Source organism: Trachemys scripta, chromosome 6, assembly GCF_013100865.1.
Source record: "Trachemys scripta elegans isolate TJP31775 chromosome 6, CAS_Tse_1.0, whole genome shotgun sequence".
In the NCBI taxonomy this organism is placed as follows: domain Eukaryota; kingdom Metazoa; phylum Chordata; order Testudines; family Emydidae; genus Trachemys; species Trachemys scripta.
The window spans coordinates 89,480,152-89,504,554 of record NC_048303.1 but is presented as its reverse complement, the minus strand read 5'-3'; the positions used below and the strand labels follow the sequence as shown (position 1 = coordinate 89,504,554).

The window sequence follows — 24,403 nt, the reverse complement described above, 5'->3', positions numbered from 1 at the left end:
GGGCCATTGAGTTTAACTTTATCATTTTTAATAAGGGGTTAAAAAAATTGCTCAGTTTTACGTTGACCTTATTCTTTCTGTCCAACTCAGACAAAATTTTAAATGGATATTGCATGACTCTTTCAGCTGCTAGATCAGGATAGAGTGATTTAAATTGTGGTGAAAATCAGTGCTTAAATCATTTGATTTTTTTTTTTTAAAAATCAAATTAGGTTGAGCTTTGTAAAATTAACTTGAAAACTTGTGCTATTGCAATTTAAGATTAACATTTATCATGAACTAACTTATAAATGCTGTTTAATGTGCCACAACTAATAGAGGGTTTGTTGTTTGACGTTACAAAACTGTTTTAGACATAGAAAATTTAAGGCCCTGATGCTGCAACCATTTAAGTGGGTATTACCCCACTGATTTAATGGGATCACTCATGCTTAAAGGTAAGCATGTGCATAAGTGTTTAGAGCACCAAGGGCTAATATTCTATCTCTGTTACAAACTTTCTCTTCATGGCATAAAATCTTTGTCACTTCGAAGCAAAATGCTTCAGCGTTAAAAATGAAAAGTACATTAATAAAGTTATTGTGAAATGTTATGTACACACAAGCCAAATTTAGAAGCCTAAAGTTAGATTTTAACCCATATTTAGGCACCTGTTGGTGGAATTTTCAAAAGCAAAACAAACAAACAAACAAACAAAAAAAACAAAAAACAAACCCAAACACAACATAGAAGCACAAGTCCTCTTGTCTTGAAACTGCAAAACTTGATGGTGGAGTATAGCCTGGTTGAAGTATTTCAGCTTTCTTGACCTCTGAAAGTTCAATATACTGGAAGAAGGTGATGTGGGTTACAGATATAGCTTATGCATTTGCTTAGCAATATTGTCTTTGTGAAGGGGCGGGGGGGACCTCAAACTCTTTCCTCCCCACCTACCATAGTTTTGGAAGGAGATTTTTTTAAGCAATTCCTTGATCTGGGAGGTCTTTGCTCAGTTTAGCTTATCCACAAAAGGGTGGGGTCAGCAGTAGAAGCAAGAAAAGCCTAGGTTCATCCATTAAAACTTTGCTTGTGGTAGAATTAAAGCAATATTGTTAATTTACTCCCAGCAAAATCAGTCTGTCTTAGTCATTGCAGGATGTCATTCAACAACAAAGGCTACCTAGGTGAATTTCAGTTAAAATAATCCTTTTAATCCTTATATGAACTTTAGAAGTTTATTCATAGTACTAGCAACAGCATATTTTATGTGTGTTGTGTTGTCTGGATGTGCCTGGAATATGGTGACTTTCTAAGGTCATTACTCTCCTTCATTTGATTTATTAATATAGTGCCATATATGTAAATAGAATTTTCCAAACACTTAAGACAAGGGTACTGCCCCAAGGAGCTAACAAATGAATTCAGAAATATACAAACAATTACATTAAGCACAGAAAAGGGTGCAGACATCATCTGGGAGAGCAAGTAACAGAAGTGGATTTTAAAGAGAAGGAAGCCATTTGGCACATAAGTTGGAGGCATCATCAGGCATAGAAGGCAACATGAACAAAGACATAAATGGAGAGGGGAAGGAGAAAAGGGCCTATGGGGAAAGAGTGGAGGTGTCAGCATTGGGAAAGCTGCACTGGGTGTGGAAGATCAGACAAATGATATAAACTTGATGTGGAAAACCAGAGGTGGTCTTACACTTTGGCATAAGGCGTTCCCATAGCTAGGGTCCTCTTCTCCTGCCACCTCTTCCAAATTGGTAATGGGTCCTGTTTTCTGAAGAAATTCTTGTTCAGTACCTTCATGCCTGATGCTGGCATTTGTCATGCTGTTTTGGGGTAACTGTTTTAAAATCATTGTCATTAAGTGCTTAATATCTCTATGCCAGTAGGTGGTGCAATACCTGGATAAGCCACTCTCTGCTTTTATGAATGATTTTACCCTTTTAAGCTCAGATGGTTTCACAATCCTACATCCTTTATGTTATCTGATTATTGATTTATACTTTAAATATCTATTTTGGATACCTTCTCTGAAACACTCTTCTGATTGATGTTTCATTTACTGTCAGAATATATCAAAGTATATAATCCGTGAATAGCTGATTTTTCTGCATGTATACCCTTTTTATTGTGTTTTAAAATATTATAAATTAGAAAACTTAATAAGGAAAAACAGGGGAAGCCAGTGAAGGGTTTTAAGTGGGATATGTCTTCATTAATATCCCACTTTTTTTGTTGAACAGTGACGTCTTCAGTTTTCCCAAGTCCCAATTCAAAACCCTAGAATTTCTTATTGATTGACGCATAGGATCATATCAAATTTCTGATGGGCCTCTGAAAAGTTTTAATTTTTAGGCTTTATTTAAAAAATAGTGTTCTCTGAAGAGTTTCTCTAGATACTTGACTGACAATGCACACACCCCAAGAGAAGGGTCTGTGTCCTGGTCAGCAATGGTTTACCTTGGATCAGAGAGTCCTCTTTAGTACTCCAGCTTACTTCCTGGCATCATAGAGGTTGTTGGGATTATTGCTTACCAAAACCACCCACAAACAAATGAGAAAAGAAGCTTTTAGTGTGGTGGGAGGAAAACAAAAACAATGCCATAAGCAGCACCTTAAGACCACAGCAGAAGAGGAATCTCTAGGACCAGTCAATCATTGGCATATCGATATTTGGAAGGAAGGGTTTCCCCGTGCTTCCAGGCTAGATTTTTGTTTTTGGCCTGAGGACCTGAAGTTTTTATGTTTTGCTTGTCCTTTGGTACATCTTCAGTGAAACAATGAGGAGTCCGGGTTTTTTTTTACCTTCAAAAGCTTATGCCCAAATTAATCTTAGTCTTTAAGGTGCCACCGGACTCCTCATTGTTTTTGTGGATACAGACTAGCATGGCTACCCCTCTGATACTTGGCACCTTCAGTGAAAATATTTAACTGGACAACTAATGTTGTAGCATAGCAGCAGGATTTCTTTATGTGGCTTTTAGAGATGACAGGCACTGATGTCTGGAGGTAAATGAGCCAACTATATCAGTATTCCTTGAAGGGAGATTGAAAGTGGGACATTAGGAGAGATACTTGTTCACTGCAGTTTTCTCATGTAATCCAAAAAAGGCTGCCTGATGATCAGTGTGTTCAACATTATCAAGGAGTCTTATCACAGTGGTACTAAGGCATGACTGAAGTAGACATTTGCAGGTTCCCACCATTTCAGGTTAGGGCAGTGGTTCCCAAACTGGGGTTCGTGAACCCCTGGGGGTTCGCAGAACGTTACAGGGGGTTCACCAGAAAAATTTCACTAATGGTGGACAGAGGACCCTGGGCATTGGAGACAGCAGGTGGGAGCCGGTTGCAGGGCAGACACCCCGAGCCCCAGGGAGAGCAGGGCCGGGCAGTTGGGGCTGGCAACCCGAGTCCTGGCGGTCAGCAGGGGAGCCGGCAGCACAAACCCCAGCGCTCTGCATGGGGCTGGCAGCCCGAGCCCCAGGGAGAGCGGGGCTGGGCAGTTGGGGCTGGTAGCCCAAGCTCCGCCCCTATCAGCGGGGGAGCCGGCAGCCCAAACCCCAGCTTGAGTCCCAGGAAGAGCGGGGTGGGCGGTTGGGGCATCCATCACACTGAGGAACTTTAAACTTAAATCCCTGAAAATATTCATTTTTAGGAGGGGGTTCACGAGATTTCACAATTTAGTGAAAGGGGTCCGCAGGCTGTTAAAGTTTGGGAACCACTGGGTTAGGGTCATGGGTTTTTGTGCCACTTAATTTTCTAGTAACTGTGCCTAATGGTGATCTCAGAACGAAGGAAGTTACTATATATCTTGGTCCATGACAAATCTCTTATGAGGGAGTGACTTACAATGATGACAGAAAGGGATTGGAAGTCAAGCTACTGAGTTTTATACTCAACTCTGCCTTTGATTCACTGTGGGATCTCAGGCCTGGTCCCCACTAACCCCCCACTTCGGACTAAGGTACGCAAATTCAGCTACATTAATAACGTAGCTGAATTCGAAGTACCTTAGTCCGAACTTACCGCGGGTCCAGATGCGGCAGGGAGGCTCCCCCGTCGATGCCACGTACGCCTCTCGCCGAGCTGGAGTACCGGCGTCGACGGCGAGCACTTCCGGGATCGATCCCAGAACATCGATTGCCTGCTGCCAGACCCTCCGGTAAGTGTAGACATACCCTCAGTCAAGTTACTGGATCTGTGCTTGACATAATATTAGTCTAACCACTACCTAAAATTACTGCTCTAAATTTTAATGAATTTGTATGGTGCTTTGAGAGCCTTTCATGAATGGTGCTATGTAAATACAAAGTATTTAGTATTTTATTGTATGTCATTACCCAGCTTTTTAATTTGTTTAATGTAATATCTTTGATAGTCTCCCCATGGTGGGTTTTTGTTTTTTAAACTCTAATTTTGCCTGATAGGTGCATCTTGTTGTAGCAGGATTCCCTTGAATATTATGGGAGTGACCTGAGGAAGGGGTCAGGACTATATATGTTACTAGCTGTTGGTGCCATAATTCTTAAGTGAAAGTGTGTGCCCATTTTTCTCAGCACATTTCACATATTCAAATTTTCCAGACTCTCAACTAAGTGAATGTTGAGGATACATCCATAATGTGCATATTGTCCAAAGGGATGAAACAAAATGTAAACTGGTTTGACCTTCCATATTTTGCTTGTATGCTGTTTCCACCAAGAGGAGATTTAAAATGACCTTCTTAATCAGAGAATTGAAATTTCAAACCGTATTGGGCAGGCCCTTTTGGTGGCAGGCTCACTTGTCTATTACTCACTTCTGTCTTGTTGCCTTTAGAAAACACTGTAAGATGTATCTGGACAAACTTTTTCCATAAAGGACAATTTTAAGTTTTTTCCCTTTCATCCATTTTCAACATCTACATCATCATATCTCCTTAGAATTCTGGTGCCTGAGCAGTCTCAGGGTCTTGGCTTCCAAGCAAGGAAAGGTTTCTTGCAGAAATGCACTGCCTGCTGTAATAAATACATGGTTATTAACAGTGAAAGGTTTTTCCTCAGTATGAGCCCAGCTGCTGAGGTCCACACCATTTCTGTTGGCTTCATTGAGAATCGAGGGCACTCTGTGCCTTTCAGGAGGTGCTCAGCTCTTTGCAGAGTTGGGCTCTGTATGAGCTTGGTGCAGCTATCTTTTAATATAATAGGGTCCAAGCTTAATTGTAGTCACACATCTCGTTTTCTTTAGGCAGGGAAAGTGTTAAACTCTTATTTGTACACTATTTTCCTGACTCCCTTTCTACTTACCTCACTAATCCAGAGGCAGTTGAGCATGGGAGATATCTTTGTGCTGTGTCTTGCACTCTTGCGCAACACGTCATCAGTCAGAAACTGGGGATTTGCTTCTGGGATTTGTTTCATTACCGTGCTGGTAAAGGTTTGGAAGGGCATTCTGTTTGGTCTGGCACTCTAGCCCTGAGTAGTAAGGTTTTCTAGCACAGAACTCAGTCAGCTGCACTGGTTTAATCAATCTATCATCATTCATATATAATATATATTTTAAAATATTATAAATATCTCTGATATTTGACTTACGTGTAGTTGTATTCAACTTTTTGGGCAGCATAAATCATAATTTTAGCTTTGAATTTTACTGTATAATCCAAGATATTAATTTACCATTTGTAAATTATTGTTAAAGTTAGCTGTCACTTGTACATTAGCTACAGTATTTGACTTATTAGTGTAACACTGGTTTCCTGGTGCCTGCACTACAGCTTTAAATTAAGGAAGAGTGTCTGAATTTACATGTCTTTGCACATGATTTTGAGAGCTAATTTTAATAACAGCTTCCTATACATTAGTACTGAAGTACATTTTTTTAATATTAATTTGCAGACTTGTGCTGTACTGGCAATTAATTCGCTGTCATTTGTCTGCTGATCAGATTTACAAAGCGTAAGAGGAAATGTCAGCTTGCTTATTTGTGTTTTTATTTTTTGGTTTTGATGAGATTGAAAATGTATCTTTAAATGTACTGAAATGTTCTTTTTACCATTACACTTTATATCAGCCCCTAAAAAGTAACAGTAGATACCCTGAGCAACAATTAAAGGCGCAAATGTAAGTAAGGTATGTGGAGGTTCTGGGATGGAGGTAGTGCTTTTGTTTCAGGGGTTTTAAGAGGGGGGGGAGGAAGGATTGGCAAGCAAAGTCCTGTTTTAGAAGCAAAATATTCATTTTTAACAAATATCCATTTTCTAAAGCAAATTAAATTAGAATATTTACCTCTTTATTTTTTTTAAATTCATAGTAGTTTTCATAGTAATCTGTCTCAATAACCTGAACCTATCTGTTCATTTGAGAATAATAAAATTGCATTGTGTAATAAGTACAGTTTTAAAATGCACACTTTTTTAATTATATGTGAAATTGTTCAGTTTTGTGGTTAGCATTTTAATTATTACAAGAATCAATAACTGCCCAGTTAAAAATCTATTTGGATGCCAGGAATAATAAGGGAAAATATGATAAGTAGTTGTCAATATTAAAGCAGGCTGAAGGAAGAAGGCTTCGGGCCTTGTAGTAGGTAGAATGAAACAGCAGATTTGAGTATCCACAATTCTTTCAGTATTAAATTTTCAGTAAAATAAAATTACTTGTATATGAAAACATAGCCTTTCCCCAGCTCTCTTTTTTTTCCTGATCAGCTGATGAAGAGACTAGCAGCTCGCTGCTTTGCTGGCTTGTTAATTTTATCCCCACTAACTGTGATTTCCGATAGCCGGCCTGCTGATAGTGGTAAGGTAAATATCCTTTTTCATTGCCGTCTTGAAGATTCAGTAGAACTACATCACAGGCATGTGTAGGTGTGTAACACATCAAAAGCCGGTGTTCTCCGTATTTCTGTGTGCAACTGAGTGCTTAAGGAGAGCAATAACATTAACTGTTGACAGCCTTGCATGCTGTATTTATTATTAGCATTTTCTAGCTTCCAAGATTTACGTAGAAATTTCCTTTTCGTAATCTTCGCTAGCTGCAGTGGTATATAGTGGGTGTCCTGCTTTAGCCAAATGAATATTAATGAATTTGTGTGCAGATTTTTTTTCCTTCCTTTTTCTTCCTAACTCATCAGATCAAGCCTCCTTCATAATGGTTATCTGAACGCTGTGGAAGCATGATGGAAATTGTCTTTTGATTATTAAGGCCTAGTTTCAGGCTGTCCCTCAGGATTCTGTGTTCATGTTTGTTCTATGGATTTGCACATCGGAGGATGCATAGGAAACAGATTTTGAAATCCCACTGGCGTTTTTAACATGCCAGGTTGTTTTGTGTTGTGCACCAGGTTTTGTTCACAAAACGTTTTTCAAGAGACATTGTACACAAGTGAAAGAAATTATGTCTGGGCTGTAATCACTCTTTTTATATTGATTGTTATACTCACATGATCATAAATATTAGCCATGTTTGGTGCTGTGGAAAAATGAAGGTAATTGCCTTATGATTAGAGCTCTTTCAGCTACAAGAAAGGATTGATTAGCATTTGCATGTACTCAAGGCAATATTGAGAGGCAAGAGAGACAAATATCAACATCAGTTATATTCTGAGAGAGCATTAAGCCTAACGCCTAATTTTAAGATTTTGAATATTTTTTGTAGTCTCTTTTTATACTACCTTATTAATTTCAGTTTTCTTATAATCAGTTTGTGTTTAGGTATTTTGGAGTTTTCTCCCGCTCCCCCTCTCCATTGGGGGTTTGTTTTTTGGGGACGGGGTTGAGATTTTTTCAAAAGCAAAAAAAAGTTCAGCTTCTTGTTTTGTCACATGGATCTGTCAGTATATGAGCAGGTTCTCTTTGTACCTGGTTTGTTTTTGTAGACACTTTATTATCTCTCTGCATAGTGCTGCTGGCTCTGGTTAAAAGCATACGTTTGCAGGTAATTGAAACTAGTGTTTATTGTTTGTGATTGTGCTTTTGTTTTTCTTTTTCCATGCCATGATACAAGTGCTCTTTACTATAAAACATCATATTGTCACTGCTTCTGCCTCTTCACTTGTTGTTATATTGAATGAAAATTGCACAATATTTTAGAGATGGTTTTAACTCTTAAGTGATTTGTAAATTAATTTGAAAACTCTTTTGGAAGAGAAGGCTGAATCTAGTGTGCTCCTACTTAAAAAGAATGTATAGGAAAAACTGTTACTTTCCTACATTGATACCTAATGTGGACTGTCCTGTCTGCAAACACTCACATTAAAATCTTTTTTAGCACATAACTGTTACTACAATGAAGAAATTAATGCATGTCTTGCAGTGTACTGCCACAGGCCCTCAGAGATATGGACTTGTAACTTGCAAGGTGGAACTGAGGGTTCAGTTTAATATGAGTCCATCTGTGGTGAAGGTGTTTTTATAATTACTTTAAGTTTAATGTCTTACTGATTGCCACTCACTGATTTTTCTCTTGACCTCTTGTTTATAAATAGACTTATTGTGTTGAGTTGTCTACATCTGGCTGGTCTTTTAAAATGTGATTTTTTTTTTCTTTGCATCTTTGGTTTTTTAAAAATATAATTTTTCTGACTCCATGGTTGACAGGCAATCGAAGACGGCAATTTGGAAGAAATGGAAGAGGAAGTCCGGCTTAAAAAACGAAAGAGACGAAGAAATGTGGATAAGGATTCTGGGAAAGAAGACGGAGAAAAGGCAAAGAAGAGAAGAGGCAGACCTCCTGCAGAAAAATTGTCACCCAACCCACCTAAACTAACAAAACAGATGAACGCCATTATCGATACTGTGATAAACTACAAGGACAGGTGAGCTCTCAATTTTGTAGATTGGTTCTTTGTTGTTTCCCGGTCTTTTTGGGTTGCTGACAAACCATTTCTAGGATTTTAATGGATTTTAATTTACAAGAGAGGCATATAACCTCTTTGTTTGGAAATTCCACTGCCCTGTACAAGAGAAGTATTTCTTCGTACAATGCGCTCCATTAACCAGATATAGATAATCCCAACAAAACCTCAGGGTTTGGTTTGTTTGTTTGTTTAATAATCAAATAGCACAAGCCAGATACAAAATATTTTCATTTTCTAGACTCCATTTACATCCCTGACCTTCTCCCTTCTCTTAATTTCTGTTGATCTCTTTAGCCCTAACTTCCTGACTCCTACCCGAAGCCACGGGCTCTAAAGAAGAGTCTTCCTGATGGCTCAGACTATTGCTTTAGCCTAGTGGAGCCTCTTACCTTAATGATTTAGCTATAAATCTTTCCAACACATGGCTACTGTTTTATTAGTACAAGTTCTCATGTTGGCACTTAAAACTATTCTCCAGCGTGGAGCATCTGAACTGACAAAGAATATGCTATAGAAATATTATATGGCACTATAACCCACCATCAGTGAGGTTGAAGCTATGCCACCTCTCTTAACTTCCTCAAATAACTAAAGCTCCTGATATTTCACACGAAACCTCCTCCTAAGATAAGAATCACTTTTTATTTGGATTTTCAAACTAGCTTTGCCTACAGACTCCAGATTTGTATTTGTTGTTGTTTTGTTTTATATAGTGTTTTTACAGTGAAATTACAAACACTTATAATAGAAACAGCTTTTTAATATAAACTGCATGCTAAAATGGGAAGAAGAGGTTAACAAAGAGTAGTACGAGCAGCGATATGAATAGAAGGCACAGAAAGGCAGAAAGAGGCAAAGAGGAAGTGTTTTTTTTCCTGTTTCCTTTGTCTGGCTTCGGCTGAGAATCGGAAAACCAGCGATCTTGCTATATTGCTTAAAGAAACTGTGTGTTAGACGGTGTCTGTATGAGGAAGTTGTACCAATTTTTAACCAAAAGTTTTGCGATTTGGTTAAATCAGTGCAGCCGTCTTGTGTAGATGCTCTGATTTCGATTTGAATGCTTTGTATCAATTTATCCTAAATCTATAATTTAACTTAAACTATAGCAAATCACTGTCAAACTCATTTAAAAGGGCTAGATCCACAACTCACTGTTGCAATGCCTAGTATTTTGGCGCCCTGCTGCCTAATGGAATCGACCGTCCTGAGCTAGGCACTCAGCCACTCTGTTCAGTGCCTGGGGAGAGTTAGGAACCTAGGAATTGGATACACAAAAACCAGCATGTTGAGCAGGGAGCTACCTACACTAACCAATAGGAAATGCTGAGGAGAGGGTTATGAGCTAAACCCCGCTCCTCAAAGGGAGTTAGGGGCCTATCTCCACTTGGGATTCACAGCCATGAATCCTCTTCTGGAGCTAAGTGTGTAAGCCCTTTCTCAGAAAAAATAAAGGAAATCCTACCACTGCACTTATAACCTTTAGCCCAGTGACTAGCATACTCACCCAGTGTGTGGGAAACCTAGCTTCGGTCCCTCCTCTGCCTGAAATGTAGCAGGGATTTGAATTCATATCTCTTACCTCACAGGGCTATGAGATATTCTTGAGTGAATCTCTCGTGTTGAATCCCTTCCACTTTTTGTATTAAATAGGGGCTAGAGAATGACTCTCTAGCCTAGTTGTTGGGGCAGTCCCCTCAGTTATAGAACACAAAAGTTCAAGTCCAATGATTCTTTAATTATTTATCTGCAGTGGAACAGCTTCAACAGGAAAGACTGAGAGAAACCCATCCCAGAATATCCCATAACCTTGTGATTTGGGCTGTCTAACCACTCTCTGGTTTCAATATGGGGATCAGTTGGACACCATACCAGCAACTTTGGTACCATTTGTGGGATGCCCATTGAATCCGGTACTGACATTAGTGTGCTCAGGTGTTTCCACACCATTGGCATGCTAGGCATCGTGGGACTTGCTCTGCCTCTCTGTTCCTGATTCTCCAATAATTCAGGAGCATTCAGCAGCTGTAGCTTTTCTGCTGAGTCTTTGGTGCCTCCTGGACTGGTCACAGAAGTCTCTGTCATACGCACCATCTTTCACACTGTCTAAACTTTGAGTGCAGAATTGAAGATAGCCGCCTCCTCCTCCTGCGTCTGCACACGTAATATCTTTGGTACCAACGATGATTTTGGTGCAGACCACATCTGTGGGATTAGTACCAGCACCAGCTTTGATGCAGAGTCTGTTCTGGTGCCAAATGGGAGTGTGATGCCCCTTCCAGTACTCAGGGTGTCACGTGGGCACCAATGCAACCTGCCTATTGACTTTTCGATGAGTCTGGACATTTGCTTGCTCCTTCTGTCGTGGCAGCTTCATTGCCACTGGACAACTTGGAAGGTTTGTCAGGTTTGGGGACATCTTCCCCCTCCATCGGTTTTGAGGGACTGCTCTTCAGTCATTGAGACATCCTGGGTATCACCACCAGTACAGAGATCACTGCTCCTCCAGTAGGGATAGAGTCTCTTGGCCCAGTTCTTATGGGCCATCAATGCCATATCCATATTCTCACTGGCCTCCTTGGAACCACTGGAATATTCCTTGATCAGGACTGGGCTGAGGATTTGGACCGTGCAGAAGTGCTTAGCCTCAGCCTTGGGCATTCAGGCCATGTTTGTGAGAGAGAATAAATTGGTGGACATTCTCCAGTACTCTGCTTCTGGGAGAGTAACTTTCCCTATAAATGAAGTACCTTTGGAACCTACAAAGACTTTGTGGCATACCCCAGCTTCCTTACCACTCACAGCAAAACATAATGATAAATGGTATTATGTCCCAATGTAGGGTTTTGAGAGCTTCTACTCACCTCCAGCCCCAAACTCTCCCATGGTAACAGTAACAAATGAGAGATTGTCAGGGAAGTCACAAGTCCATTCCTAAGGACAAAAAGTCTAAGAGGCTGGATTTGATGGAGAGAAAAATGTATTCAGCTTCATCATTACAAATGCTTATTGCAAATCAGCAGGTTCTGTTATCTAAATATGATTTTGTAAATTGGGAGGATATGTACAAATTTGTTGATAAACTCTTCCCTGAAGGATTTAAGCAAGTTAAGGCATTCATTGGGGAAGGCCGTCTTGTGGCTAAGATGTCATTGCAATCAGCCCTGAATATGATGGACTCATCTTCCAGAATTATGGCCTCCACTAGTACAGTAAGAGCCTCATAGTTGCAGAACTCTGACATAGCTCCTGAAGTCCAGTGGATTATAAAGGACTTACCGTTCAATGGTCAGTTTTTATTTTCTGACAGCTGATGAGATATTACACTCATTTAAGGACTGCTGGGCCACTAGAACTTCATTGGGGGGTTACACTTCAACCCTGAATGACATCTCTTTTGGAGATCAGCAACAGTACCACTCCCACAGTATTTTTGGCAGTCATCCTAGCCTGCTAGGCAGCAAGACTCCCCCAGGAAGGAACATAAGTCACAGAAGGGAAGGCCTTCTAGGTCCAATTTTAAACAGCCTGCCTGTCCTTTGGCTAAGCAGCCAGTTTGAGGGGCAGATCGAGAGCAGCATTCCACTTGTGAACATCCTGGCCATATCTCCACCTTTTGGGGACAGGCTGTCTCACTTCCACAGTGCTTGGAAAATGATAAGCACAGACAAGTGGGTCCTAAGCACTGTGGGATCAGGTTATGTCATTCAATTTCTGTTCATCTCTCCTTTCCACCATCCTACTCTGTCCCTTCTCAGGGACCTCTCTCATAAGTCACCGCTTCTCCTGCAGGACCAGACTCTGCAGGCTTTGGGAGCTGTAGAGGATGTTCCCCTGCAGCATCGAGAAAACAGATTCTATTCACAGTATTTCTCGAGCCCCACGAATCGAAAGGAAGTGTGAGGCCTCAATCATCAAGGTCTCAACAAGCACATCAGAAATATGGTATTCCAGGTCATTACCCTAGCTGCTGTTCTTTCTGCTTTGAATTACAATGACTGGTTCAGATCAGAACTGTACTTACTGATGTCTTCACAATATGTTGAGGAGCACATCTGGGGACAGAACAAGAAGCTTCCCTTCATATCAATGTCCGGGAGCTCTGAGCCATTTAAATGCATGCAGGGCTTTTTGAGCATAGATCATGGGCACAGTTCATGCATTTGCCAACCGTATCACTTCAATGTATTGTGTGAACAAGTGGGGAGGAGCCCGCTTCAACCAGCGTTGTCAGGAGGCAATAAAATTTTGGCACTACTGCATCAGAGAGAACAACATTCCCACAGCTACTCACTTGGTGGGGGTGGGGGTCCTGCTGTGAATAACTTCAGCAAGAATTTCTCACAGAATTACGAGTGGTTTCTGAAGAGCAGTGTGCTGAGCTCCATTTTTGGAGAATGGGCATTCTGGTTATTGTCCTGTTAGTAATGAAAGACAACAAGAAGTGCCATCAGTTTTGCTCTCGAGCAGGTCTCCGTCCAGGCTCCTTAACCAATGCCTTCTATCTGAATTGGGGATTGACACTGATCTATGCCTTTCTCCCTCCCCCCTTCCACTCTTTTCCTCAAGTTATTCTCAAACTGAAGCTGGATCATGACAAACTGATTCTCATTGCACCAGCTTAACCAAGACAATGTTGGCTCTCCAGCCTTCTCAGTCTATCTGTTTGATCTCCCATATCTTCCTCTTTATCCTGATCTACTGATTCAGCACCACAGGCAGATTTGGTATCCAGTTCTGAGCAGTCTGTATCTCATGGCGTGGATGCTGCATGAGTAGATAAGGAGAAATGGTGTTCAGAAGCTGTTTGACAAGTACTACTAAATAATAGAAAGCCCTCCACTAGGACTATCTATTTTGCCAAGAGGGAATGGTTTTCAGTTAGGTAATTTCCCTGGCTACTAACCAATCTCATAGAACTGGAAAGGACCTTGAAAGGTCATCGAGTCCAGCCCCTTGCCTTCACTAGCAGGACCAAATACCCCAGATCCCTAAGTGGTCCCCTCAAGGAATGAACTCCCAACCCTGGGTTTAACAGGCCAAATGCACAAAACCAATGCTAGCCCGCATTCAGGACATTTTGGAGTACCTGTTACATCTTCACTCCTCTGGTCTGTCTTTCAGCTCAGTGAGGGTTCACATAACAGTGATGTTAGCGTTCCATCCTCCAATCCAAGGGAAGTCACCTTTCTCCAACTCCATGATAGTGAGATTTCTCAGGGGATTCATGTCTCTTTTCACCAGTGAAAGAGGCAGTTCTTTTGTGGGACCTCTATACTGTGCTGGCTGCCCTTGTGGGACCTCTGTTTGAGCCCTTGGCAACCTGTTCTCTGTCCTTCCTATGCCACTAAGCTGTTACAGCTGTTTCTAAATCAGATGCAAACTTTGGAAAGGCAGTTTTGCCATTCTTTAAGTAGATTCTGAACCCCACCTTTTACCAGTACAGCTTGTGAATCACCTGAGTGGAGTACATGTCTGTAACCACTCAAAGAATCAAACTGTTACCTGGTTGTACTGTAACTATTGTTCTTTGAGATGTGAGTGCAAATGTATATTTCATGACCCACCATCCATCCCCTCTGCATCAGGGTCTCAACTCTTGACATTGTTCTGAAGGAGCTGAGGTGGGATGAGGCAGCACTGCCCTTAAATGACAATGGGAGGGACTACAGCCCAGAAGGGCATGAGCACCTCCTCATGGATACTGCTGAGCAAAGATCTCCAGCTTCAGTGTGCTGGGTGTATGCACACCTGAGTGCAATACACATCAGCCCCCACATTTCAAAGAACAGCAGTTACAATACAGGTAGGTAAGTGTTTTTTTAGAATGTTTGGCAACATGCAGTTAAGTTATCCAGTGACTCTCCCACTGTTTCATAATCATTCATCACTGAATATATATATATATAGAGAGAGAGAGAAAAGCCAGATAAAGTACTAGGAGATTGAAGAAGTCCATTTCTTATCCAAGAAGTCCATTTTCAGTATATTATAATGCCAATATAGTAAATGAATATTTTTGGAAACATCTGGGCTGCAATGTTGTGATAAATTAAATGAACTGAATTTTTGGGGCATCGCGTATAGTTCTGCTTGGGTAACAATCTGACATAGTTTTAAGGTTATTAAGATTACAGTACAGTCTCAGCTTGTTTTCCAGTGGATAACTATTCTCATAAAAAAAAACAAAAAATTACGTGTCTAGTTTGACATGCTGTATTACCTTTGGCAGTTTTAGCTCAGAAGAATTTGTCTGAACCTGCAATAGAGCTCTATGTATAAGGAGAAACATTGGGTCAGAACCATAACGGGGAGAATGAGTAGTCTCCCGAGTATTAAAGAATAATTGGCTGTTCCCATCAACTATTTTGAGCTATTTGTTGAAATGTGAAAATGGGTGGAAGTGGTCACAGGATTGTGTAGTAGCATTGTGCGCTGTTTTTATTTAGTTCTGTGGCAGCAGCTTTTAAGATAAGGTGTGGTGTTATGGACTTATTTAACCAACTTGTCAGAAAAGTGTGTTCCTCTTTCTGATTTTGTCTTCATACCCTCTCTCTCTCTCTCTTCCCCTCCCCCAAGGTGGACATTTATGGTTTGTTTTGCTTTCTAAAGGAAAGCATTGGTTTCTATGGGGGATGGGCCAATTGGGTAGCTGGTTTTAATATTAACTTCATTAGATGGGCTTGAGTATTTCTTGCCTTTGGGAGAAAACACTTAAGACAGGAAGAGGTGGAGAAGAACTAATGCTGGAGCATCATCTAACGGTAAACCACACTGTGCACATATCCACATACTGCATGCATAATCTGTTGTACAAGGTGAAGGAAGCCCTACATGAATGGTTGACCAGCTCCTTACTCTCTCCCCTCTCCTCATGGCCTCAGTGTGAACAATGAAGGGTTACTGTCTTCCAAATAGTGAGACATCAAAATAAATGTTGCCTGTAGGCCTGTTTTTACTCCTCCCACTAACCCATACTTTCTTTTGTCCAGGGCTCAGTTTGTGCCAGAGCTGAGCCCTGGCACTTCTAAGTTTGACAGTTCATAGCCCTGGCACCCCTGGGCTTGCAGCATCAGTTATGAATGTAAAAAAATTGCTTAAGCCTTGGCACCTCTTTCATTACAAATTAAGCACTGCTTTTGTCAGTCTTGTGTCTGATGGGTTGGGTTCCCCCAGCCTCTGTCAGACACCCCAGAGCTAGGATACAGGAATCGTGTTTGCTGTCCCCCACTGCCTGGTGTTTTTACTGCGCCTCCACCTTGCAGAGGATTTAGGGTAAGTGAGTAGTGCCATCCCCATTCTAGGTAGGGGGAGAAGAGAAGCCTGGAATGAAAAACCTTATTTCACAGACCCTGGCTTCCATTTCTGAATGTTCAGTTCTTCTCCATCAGCACACAAATCTTAACATTTGCATGCACAAATCCATTTGGGCAAATAGTGTTTACACACCCAAACTCCATCTGCAGGGGTCAAAATAAATTTGTCTCTTTACCTCACCTTCTGGCCCTGGCTTTTTGGTTGCTTTTAGGATGTTAATATACTGTATTATAAACTGATAACTGCTAATAAGAGTGTCATTCATTTAAAATGTGAAAAACAAAATCAGCTTACTTATGCCTCTGAATAAATTTGACAAGTGATAAATCCTCAACACTGGGAGTTGAAAAGTTCCATCCCAAAAAGAAAGCAAGAGGTTCACTTGGTGTAGAGCTTTCCAGGAGTGGTTTTGAAATGGACATTCTAACTACATTTTTTCATATGGCTCTTATAAAGAGAGAGAAAAGAATTGTCAGTTTTAAATCTGTAGTGTTATTTCCTTCGGTGCAAAAATTTTTGGTTTGCACCGACTCAGACCGTTCTCTGATCCTTCTCCCTCTCTTCTTGTCATTCACAATCCCTGTGGGCCAGCACTCAGCTTCAGCTTCTAACTCCAAGCCAGCTAATCAACTGCTCCACCTGCCACTCAGTTTCTCAGTTTCCCCCTTCTCTGATTCCCAGTGCCTGTGATTCAGGATTGCAGCTTAGATAGTTGGAGAGTTTGGAAGTACCTCCATTTACCAGGACCGCAAAGCTGTTTTTATGGTGTATGAGCCCTTTCTTATTCCATGGTTCAGAGAGCTCCTCAGATATAGTCATCAGGATGAGGCCACAGGCTGAACTTGGACAAATTTCAGTATTTAAGTAATAACTACTTCAATAGTCCTTCCATTGTACACGTGGCTGGCACTTCCCTAGAACTCAATTTCAGGATTTTTATTATTCTCTTTCAGCTATTCATCTTTACTGGTAGTTCATACCTTTTTTTAAAACAATACTTTCAAGTGGTTGAAAAATGTTTTAGGTTATTAAGGCAGAATTAAGGTGATGGTGATATTTGGCTTTTCAGTATTATTAATGTCATTGAACAAGCCAAGACTAGGTGTTCCAGTAATGCATTACACAGGGGTGGGGCAGTGAAGGAGGGGAGGGTCAGTTTTCTACCTTATCCACACATACATCTTTCCTTAGTATATTTAGTGACAGTCAAGCATATGCACTGAGAGAATAAACCTGTGACTTCCTGAGAATACTTTCCATTTCAGCTATTGCTCTCTACATTAATTGGCTTCTGAGATTCCTTCCCTGATTCCCAACCTCTGCATATGTACCTACCAGATTTGGAGAAAGGAAATATTAACCTGTGGCTGGCATTGTGAATAGAAGTTAGTATGTTTACTTAAAATGATATCATTATTCTCTTCCAGGCTTCACAGTGCAATAATTCCTTGAAGGAGTGGGTGATATTTTATAAAAGTGATTTATTTTTTAAATAACACATGGACTAATAACTGGCCAGCTAATTCCAATTTCTAGCCTAGAACTCTTTTTATGGCTGAGTTCTATAAACCTGTTTTGTGAGAGGATTATAGAATGGAAATACTAACACAAATTTTACCATTCACGCACCTGTAATTTCTTATGTCACTTCCCTTACTTCACCTATTGTAAATACTTAATGGTGCCCTTTGGCCTGCTATGCTTCAAACCAAATGCCCTCTTCATAATTTTCTACTTTCAGACGTCCATTCTTGCAGGAAATGCATTCTCCAACCTTTCTATTTGTGGGAAGAGGTTTAGCTGTTACCAGAGCTTAATTGGAAATAAATACAATTCTTTAAGCTGGATAATAGCCTGTTGCAGTGTATAATGCCTGTACCACAGTAATAAAGAGACACTATCAAATGCTATTTAAATATCAGTTGTTTTTTTAAGCTGCTCTCCATCGTTTGCAGTGTCATCAACTTCTCTTTTCATCACTTGGTACACACCCTTCCTTTTCTTTGGGGCGTTTATTTTAGGGTTTGGTTATAGTTGGGTTTTCTGGGGTTGTTTGTGTGTTTTTTTTTTTTTTTTTTTTTTTTTTTTTTTGTTAAATGAAATTGAAGGCAGCATGCCTTTTTTTCCCCCCTACTTTGTTTTGGAACCAACACCTATGATGTTGCCTGCTTGTTCAGATGTCCTAAAAGCTAGACAGTCAAAAGGGCAGGTTAAGTGAGGGTTGGAAGGAATGGAAAACCTACAGGTGAGGAGCAATTGTATGATTTGCAGCCTCCTTTCTCAGGTGGATGTCTGAGATGATTTGGTAAGGACTAGGAGAAATTAAATCTGTGATAAATTCCCCTTTCTCTTATTATACACCTTCTTAAAGTCAGTATCTAGGATGTCTCAAAGCAAAACTTACCCTAGACTTAACACAGCAGGCCCTGAGAGGCACTTTGGAGGGTAGTAGAACAACTCACTTGAGTGCATCATACAGAGCCTTCTTCACAAAGGTATCTTGAGAGATTTGCACAGTAAACAGGGAGACTGAGCTTGTTACCATGCAAATATCCAGTGGGGATGTTCATCTCCTTTCTGCCCATGATATAACTGTTGCTCTGGTAATATGGGCCGGGGCCCTGTACCCACCTAGCAATATAGGTGTATCCCTCCTTTTGGGTTCCTGTTGAGGCATAAGAAATTATCAGGACCTATAGGATTTTTTGAAATAGATGTACAAAACCCTTCTCACATCTAGAATATAGAGTAACAATTCGTTATTGCCAAGAGAAGGAGTACAGGGACAGAAGCATCCCACCATCTCCTGTTTCAAGGTCCCGGTGACGACATTTTGATTTTTGTTTTTGTTTTTATTTTAGCTGTTGCTACATAACCCATCAAAGAACCACAAAACACACAAAGTGTTTAGTGGAAGTCTTAGGCAAATGTTGGCATGAATTCTTTGTTTTAGGAAAAACCTGGAAAAATGTCAACACAGTAAATCCTGTTTTGTACTTTGGCTTCTGTTAAAGGTGTCTATAAATTATTGCATCTGAAGAAGTGAGGTTCTTACCCACGAAAGCTTATGCTCCCAATACTTCTGTCTTAAAGGTGCCACAGGACCCTCTGTTGCTTTTTATAAATTATTTAACATTATCCAAGCCTAGTCAGGGCATTTAAGCAGGAACTAACCAGAGCTGGCAGCAACCCAACTACCCAAGATAATCCAAGAGTCTTTTCTTTGGTTAATGGGTTTGGGGTGAAAAAGCTGGAATCCAGCCTCAGATGAATTACAAAACAACTAGGTATCAGTTGCTTTAGCTTACTTGCTTTTCCCTTTCTCTGCCTCTTTAACCACCCCATTCTCCCTCAAATGAGCTGCTGTTTTCATCTTCAGTGTTGGTTTAACTACATAGACAATAGGGAGCAGTGCTAAAGAAGAGAAGTGACACCAGAGAATACATGGATTATCATAATTTCCATGTCCCATTACATGCACCCTCACTAAGTTAACTGTGCAACCAATACTCAATAAAGCACAGGTGTGTTATAGGGGCTGTATAAATATACAGATTTTAGACTCTTGGACGAGAGTGCTGTCAAGTTTTGCCTAATGCCTTCACAGGGACTGAGTTGCAACTAGCACGACCTCTATAAAGCTATCTGTTGAGCATGTGTGTCCATTGAGTTATCTCTAATGTGTTCTAACCATTACCAACTTATCTGAAACCCTGTTTTTTCAAAGGGAACTGCATGTCTCCCAAATCCTCTATGTAAGTAAGGCTGTACTGTAACAGACTGCAGTATTTGTCATCTAAAATAGTTTCCCATTTGGAGTAATCTGAACTTTAAAATATTGGCAGATGCTCAACAATACAATTATGGATCATGTAAGCAACCTGCATTTTCAGGTATGTGTTCTCAATGTTTGTGCTACTCAGACCCACTAAGCCCCATGTTCTTCACTGTGGATACAGGATTTAATATCTCTAATTATTATTCCTTTTGTATATAAATGGCTTCCAGTTGCCATGAACTGTGTCATCCCAGAAGTGAATCAATGGCAACTGCCTTCACTGTACATTCTGCCAAACCAAAATAAGAGGAGCAGGATTGAGAATTTGAACATCTTAATTACAGCAATGAGTGATGTGAGTAGTGCACAAATACTCCCCTCTGGCTTTATGCATAATAAAATTCTAATAATGTTATTGGTCCCCTGACAGAGTATTAAAAAACAGATCTCTTATCCAGTGGAGCTTGCTAAAGATGTAATAGGAGGCTAGCAGTGCTCTAGGTTATTTTGAAGCCTTTGAATACAAACCCCCTAATATATTGTATAGTTGAATTTTGAATATATGAAGCCAACATTTCCCTAGAAATGTAGTCTGGGTCCAGTTGGCATAAAAAGAAATGAAGTGTGAGGTAGCTTTTGGTTTTTTGTGGTGTTCTTGCTTTAAGAATTGGTACATCTCTTCTCTCCCATCACAGCCACACACCGAATATTATTATTATTTCTTAAAATTGGCATTGTTACAGAAATGTCATATTTGAGTTGTCCTGTGCTTGTGTGTGCACATGTGTGAGAGTCAAATTTCAGCTTGTATAACTGCACTGAAGTCAGTGGAGTTAAGTTTGAGCAAATTTGTTTCTGCTGTTTTTTGAAGTACTGTGAAGTAAGAAAGGTACATTCCCAACCCCCATCTCCCTTTTTTAACACTACTATGGCAAATTACTGTTCAAGTTGGAAACTCTGCATGGACATAGTTGTCATTAAAGACTAGTGCCTTTATTTGATTGGGAACAGATTGAAGGGAACAACTAAAAATAGTTATAGGTTACTGAGAAATCACTTCTGAACACGCTTTATGGGAATCTATGATAATTATCAGTTAATAAATTCCTACTCCTTTTATGACATCATCTTGGTCCACTGTGCCTAGCCTGAGCAGTGGCTAGGCAGACTCGGAGCACTGCTCTCAAGCTACTGCTGGGGCAGTTTGCATGAGGGAGATTCTCAGTGAAATGCGCACAATGAAATCCACTAAAAATCTTGGGACAGGTAATAAAATAAAATGTCCGTCCTGCAACCGTGGGGTCTGCTGGCAATTTTCACTGCATTGTACCATATTCTGCAAATTCTAAACTTCCATTTAGAGAGATTTTTTTCACCTCTCCTTTGCAAATATATAGATATCAAGTGTAAAACCAACCCCTTGCCAGGCTTCCACTGTTCTTGACCCCAAGCAGAGGCCTGAGGTTTGAAGAGGGTGGCTCCTTTGGCCCTCCATCAAGGCTCCCGTGCCCCTTGCATGTGTCTGAAGGGTGAAGAGAAGTTCTTTTGGCACCTCCACTATGATCCCTCTACTCTTTGGCCCTGTTCATGGAAAGACCCTATACCACCCTTCCCGGCTCCTCAATCCCATGCTGGGGCTCAGTGAAAAAGACTCCTTCCCACACCCAAACTTGGACACCACTGCCGCGCTACTGCTTTGTTACTTGTACATATTCTCTTTCAGGGCTTGGGAAACAGTGTATGTGAGAGGGACCCTAACATGCTAGTGCATGAGTCAGGATGTGCAACTGACCATCTACAGTGAAACTTGCACAAGTGCTGTCAAGTTCACAAACTGAAAAATACGGTGAATAAAACTAGTTTATTTCAGTTGTAATAACGTTAGAGGTTACTTGTGATAATAATAGGTATATAATTTTCAGATAGAAATGTGTTGTCACACTGGCTGGTGTCCAGTTCTTCTTCGAGTGATTGCTCGTGTGTATTCCACAATAGGTGTGCGTGCTTGCCATGTGCACCGGTGCCGGAAATTTTTTCTCTAGCAGTACCTGTAGGCGAGCGCCCTAGTGACCCCTGGACTGGCGCCTCCATGGCGCAATATAAGGGGCACTGCGTGCTCCCCCCCACCCTCAGTTCCTTCTTGCCACCAGTGAAGGTGCTTCAGAACTGCTCTGCTCCAGCTTTGCTGTAGCTCGTCCCTAAAACTGCTTGTTCGTTCAGTGTATGGTACGTTTAGTTTAGCTAGAGTGCCCGGGCCAGGGCATGCCCCGTGCCCCAGGTTTTAAATCATGCGACACTTGTAGGCGATCTATGCCAGTAAGTGATCCGCACGCAGACTGTTTATGCTGTTTGGGGAAAACCCATCTCAGCGATCGCTGCAAGATTTGCAAATCGTTTAAGCCTCGGACCGAGAGAGAAAGGGACACCAGGCTCTGGCCTATTCTGATGGAGTCAGTGCTGACCCCAGCTCTGGCACGCCGCTCCGAGTCGGTACCAGGCACCACGGTGTCGGTGCACGGCGACCCTTCAGCACCATCAACTAGTCAGCACTGCTCCCTGTCCACGGGGCATGCCAAGAAGGATAGGAAAAGGCCTTCTTCGCCGGGGCACCAGAGTAAACTCGGGACAGAGGCTAGACCCATGTTGGGCAGTCCTCGATCCCCACCGGCTTCTAGGCCTCCGACTCAAGTCAGGTGGAGTAGCCCGGCCTATTCGGAGAAGGCCTCCCCGGATGTCCGGATGCCCTCCACACTGGAGGCCCTGCAGGCGGCCCGGGTCGTTATGTCCATGCCGGTATCACAGCTGGCTCTGCCAGTGCCACAGCAGGTGCATTGGCACCGGGCCCCATTGTTGGCCCAATGGTACCAGTGGGCACTGTGGCTCCCGACGTAGCCCCCAGTGGGGGCTCGCTCGGTGACCGGAGCCTCAGAAGGACCATCAGCCTCCCTCTCCAGACTTCCGAGGAAGGAGTCGGTGGGACGTACATCCTCGTCACCGTTCCTGGAGACCGACCAGGTGGTGGACCCTCCAGTGCCGTTGGACACAGACAGTACCGTGCTGGCCTCTTCACCCTCCGTAGATGAGGCGATTACAGCCCCTCCTCCCTCCCTCCTGCAGGAGGACTTTAGGGCCCACCAAGAGCTCTTAAAAAGGGTGGCATCAAGCCTCCATCTCCAAGCAGAGGAGATGGAGGAGCCCTCAGACTCCCTGTTTAATGTACTGTCCTCCTCAGCACCAGGCAGGGTGGACTTGCCTCTCCATGAAGGGGTGGCGAAAATTTCAAATGCCCTGTGGCAAACCCCGGCCTCATTGGCCCCCATCTCTAAGAGAGCGGAACGCAAGTATTTTGTACCTGCCAAGGGGCATGAATACTTATACACCCACCCTGCTCCTAACTCCCTGGTGGTCAAGTCGGTCGACCATAGGGAACGGCAGGCCCAACCAGTCTCTACCCCGAAAAATAAAGATTCAAGGAGGCTGGACTCATTTGGGGAAAAAAATTATTCATCCTTGAGCTTCCAGTTACGGGTGGCGAATCACCAGGCTCTCCTGGGCCGATATGAGTTCAGTTTGTGGGGCTCCCTGCCCAAGTTCGAGGACTCCCTCAGGAGCGCGACAGGAAGGAGTTCAAAGCACTGGTGGAGGAGGGCACAGCAGCTGCCAGGGCAACCCCGTAGGCAGCTTCGGAGGCAGCAGACATGGCCGTGCGTTCCATGGCCTCCATGGTGTCCATGAGAAGGGCGTCATGGCTCCTGCTCTCTGGGCTGTCCAGCGAGGCGCAGACCTCCCGCAGGACCTCCCGTTTGACGGCAAAGCTCTGTTTGCGGAACAAACGGATACAAAGCTGCATGGTCTGAAAGACTCCCGCATGACTCTCCGGACTCCGAGTCTCTTATGTTCTGGCTTCAGCTAAACCTAAGTTCAAGCCGCAGCAGACTCCTGCTCAGGCCACCCAGTCAAAATATGAGACCATTTATAAGAAGTTGTGGGACTATAAGAGGCGCCCACAGAGGCAGTCTTGGCCTGCCCCCCAGCCTGGGTCCTCCAAGGGCAAGCAAGCGGGGAAAAGGCGGTTTTGATGGGATGCCCAGGGCGCCCTGCCAGTTCTCATCCGGGATCCACCCTCAATAAAGCTTCCCATCTCCAGTCGGTTGTGTGCTTTCCTCCCAGAGTGGTCACGGCTGAACTCAAACCGATGGGTCCTCAACACCATCTCCCAGGGCTATACCCTCCAGTTTACTTCCTCCCCGGCCAACCATCCCCCGCCCCTGTCCCTCCTGGGAGACCTCTTGCATGAGGCTCTGCTCGAGCAGGAGGTGGGGCAGCTCCTGGGCCTAGAAGCAGGGGAAGCGGTACCTGGGGAGTTCAAAGGCAAGGGGTACTACTCCCGCTATTTCCTTATCCCAAAGGCCAAAGGGGGGCTCAGGCCTATCTTGGACCTGCGAGGCCTGAACCAGTACATGGTGAAGCTCAAGTTCTGTAT

At 42.3% G+C, this 24,403-nt stretch overlaps 1 protein-coding gene across 6 annotated transcripts in view; it reads left to right on the top strand.

Annotated features, from left to right (window-relative positions):
* The window catches only part of SMARCA2 (SWI/SNF related, matrix associated, actin dependent regulator of chromatin, subfamily a, member 2), a 177,816-nt gene that overhangs the window by 128,733 nt on the left and 24,680 nt on the right, over positions 1-24,403 (top strand). For 5 of the 6 annotated variants that reach the window (XM_034774956.1, XM_034774955.1, XM_034774954.1 and 2 more), the window contains one exon: positions 8,569-8,786. In XM_034774956.1, coding sequence (XP_034630847.1) covers positions 8,569-8,786 — 218 coding nt within the window. Of the gene's footprint in view, positions 1-6,666; positions 6,775-8,568; positions 8,787-24,403 lie in introns of those variants that run through there. The other variant, XM_034774957.1, reaches the window with a different exon arrangement.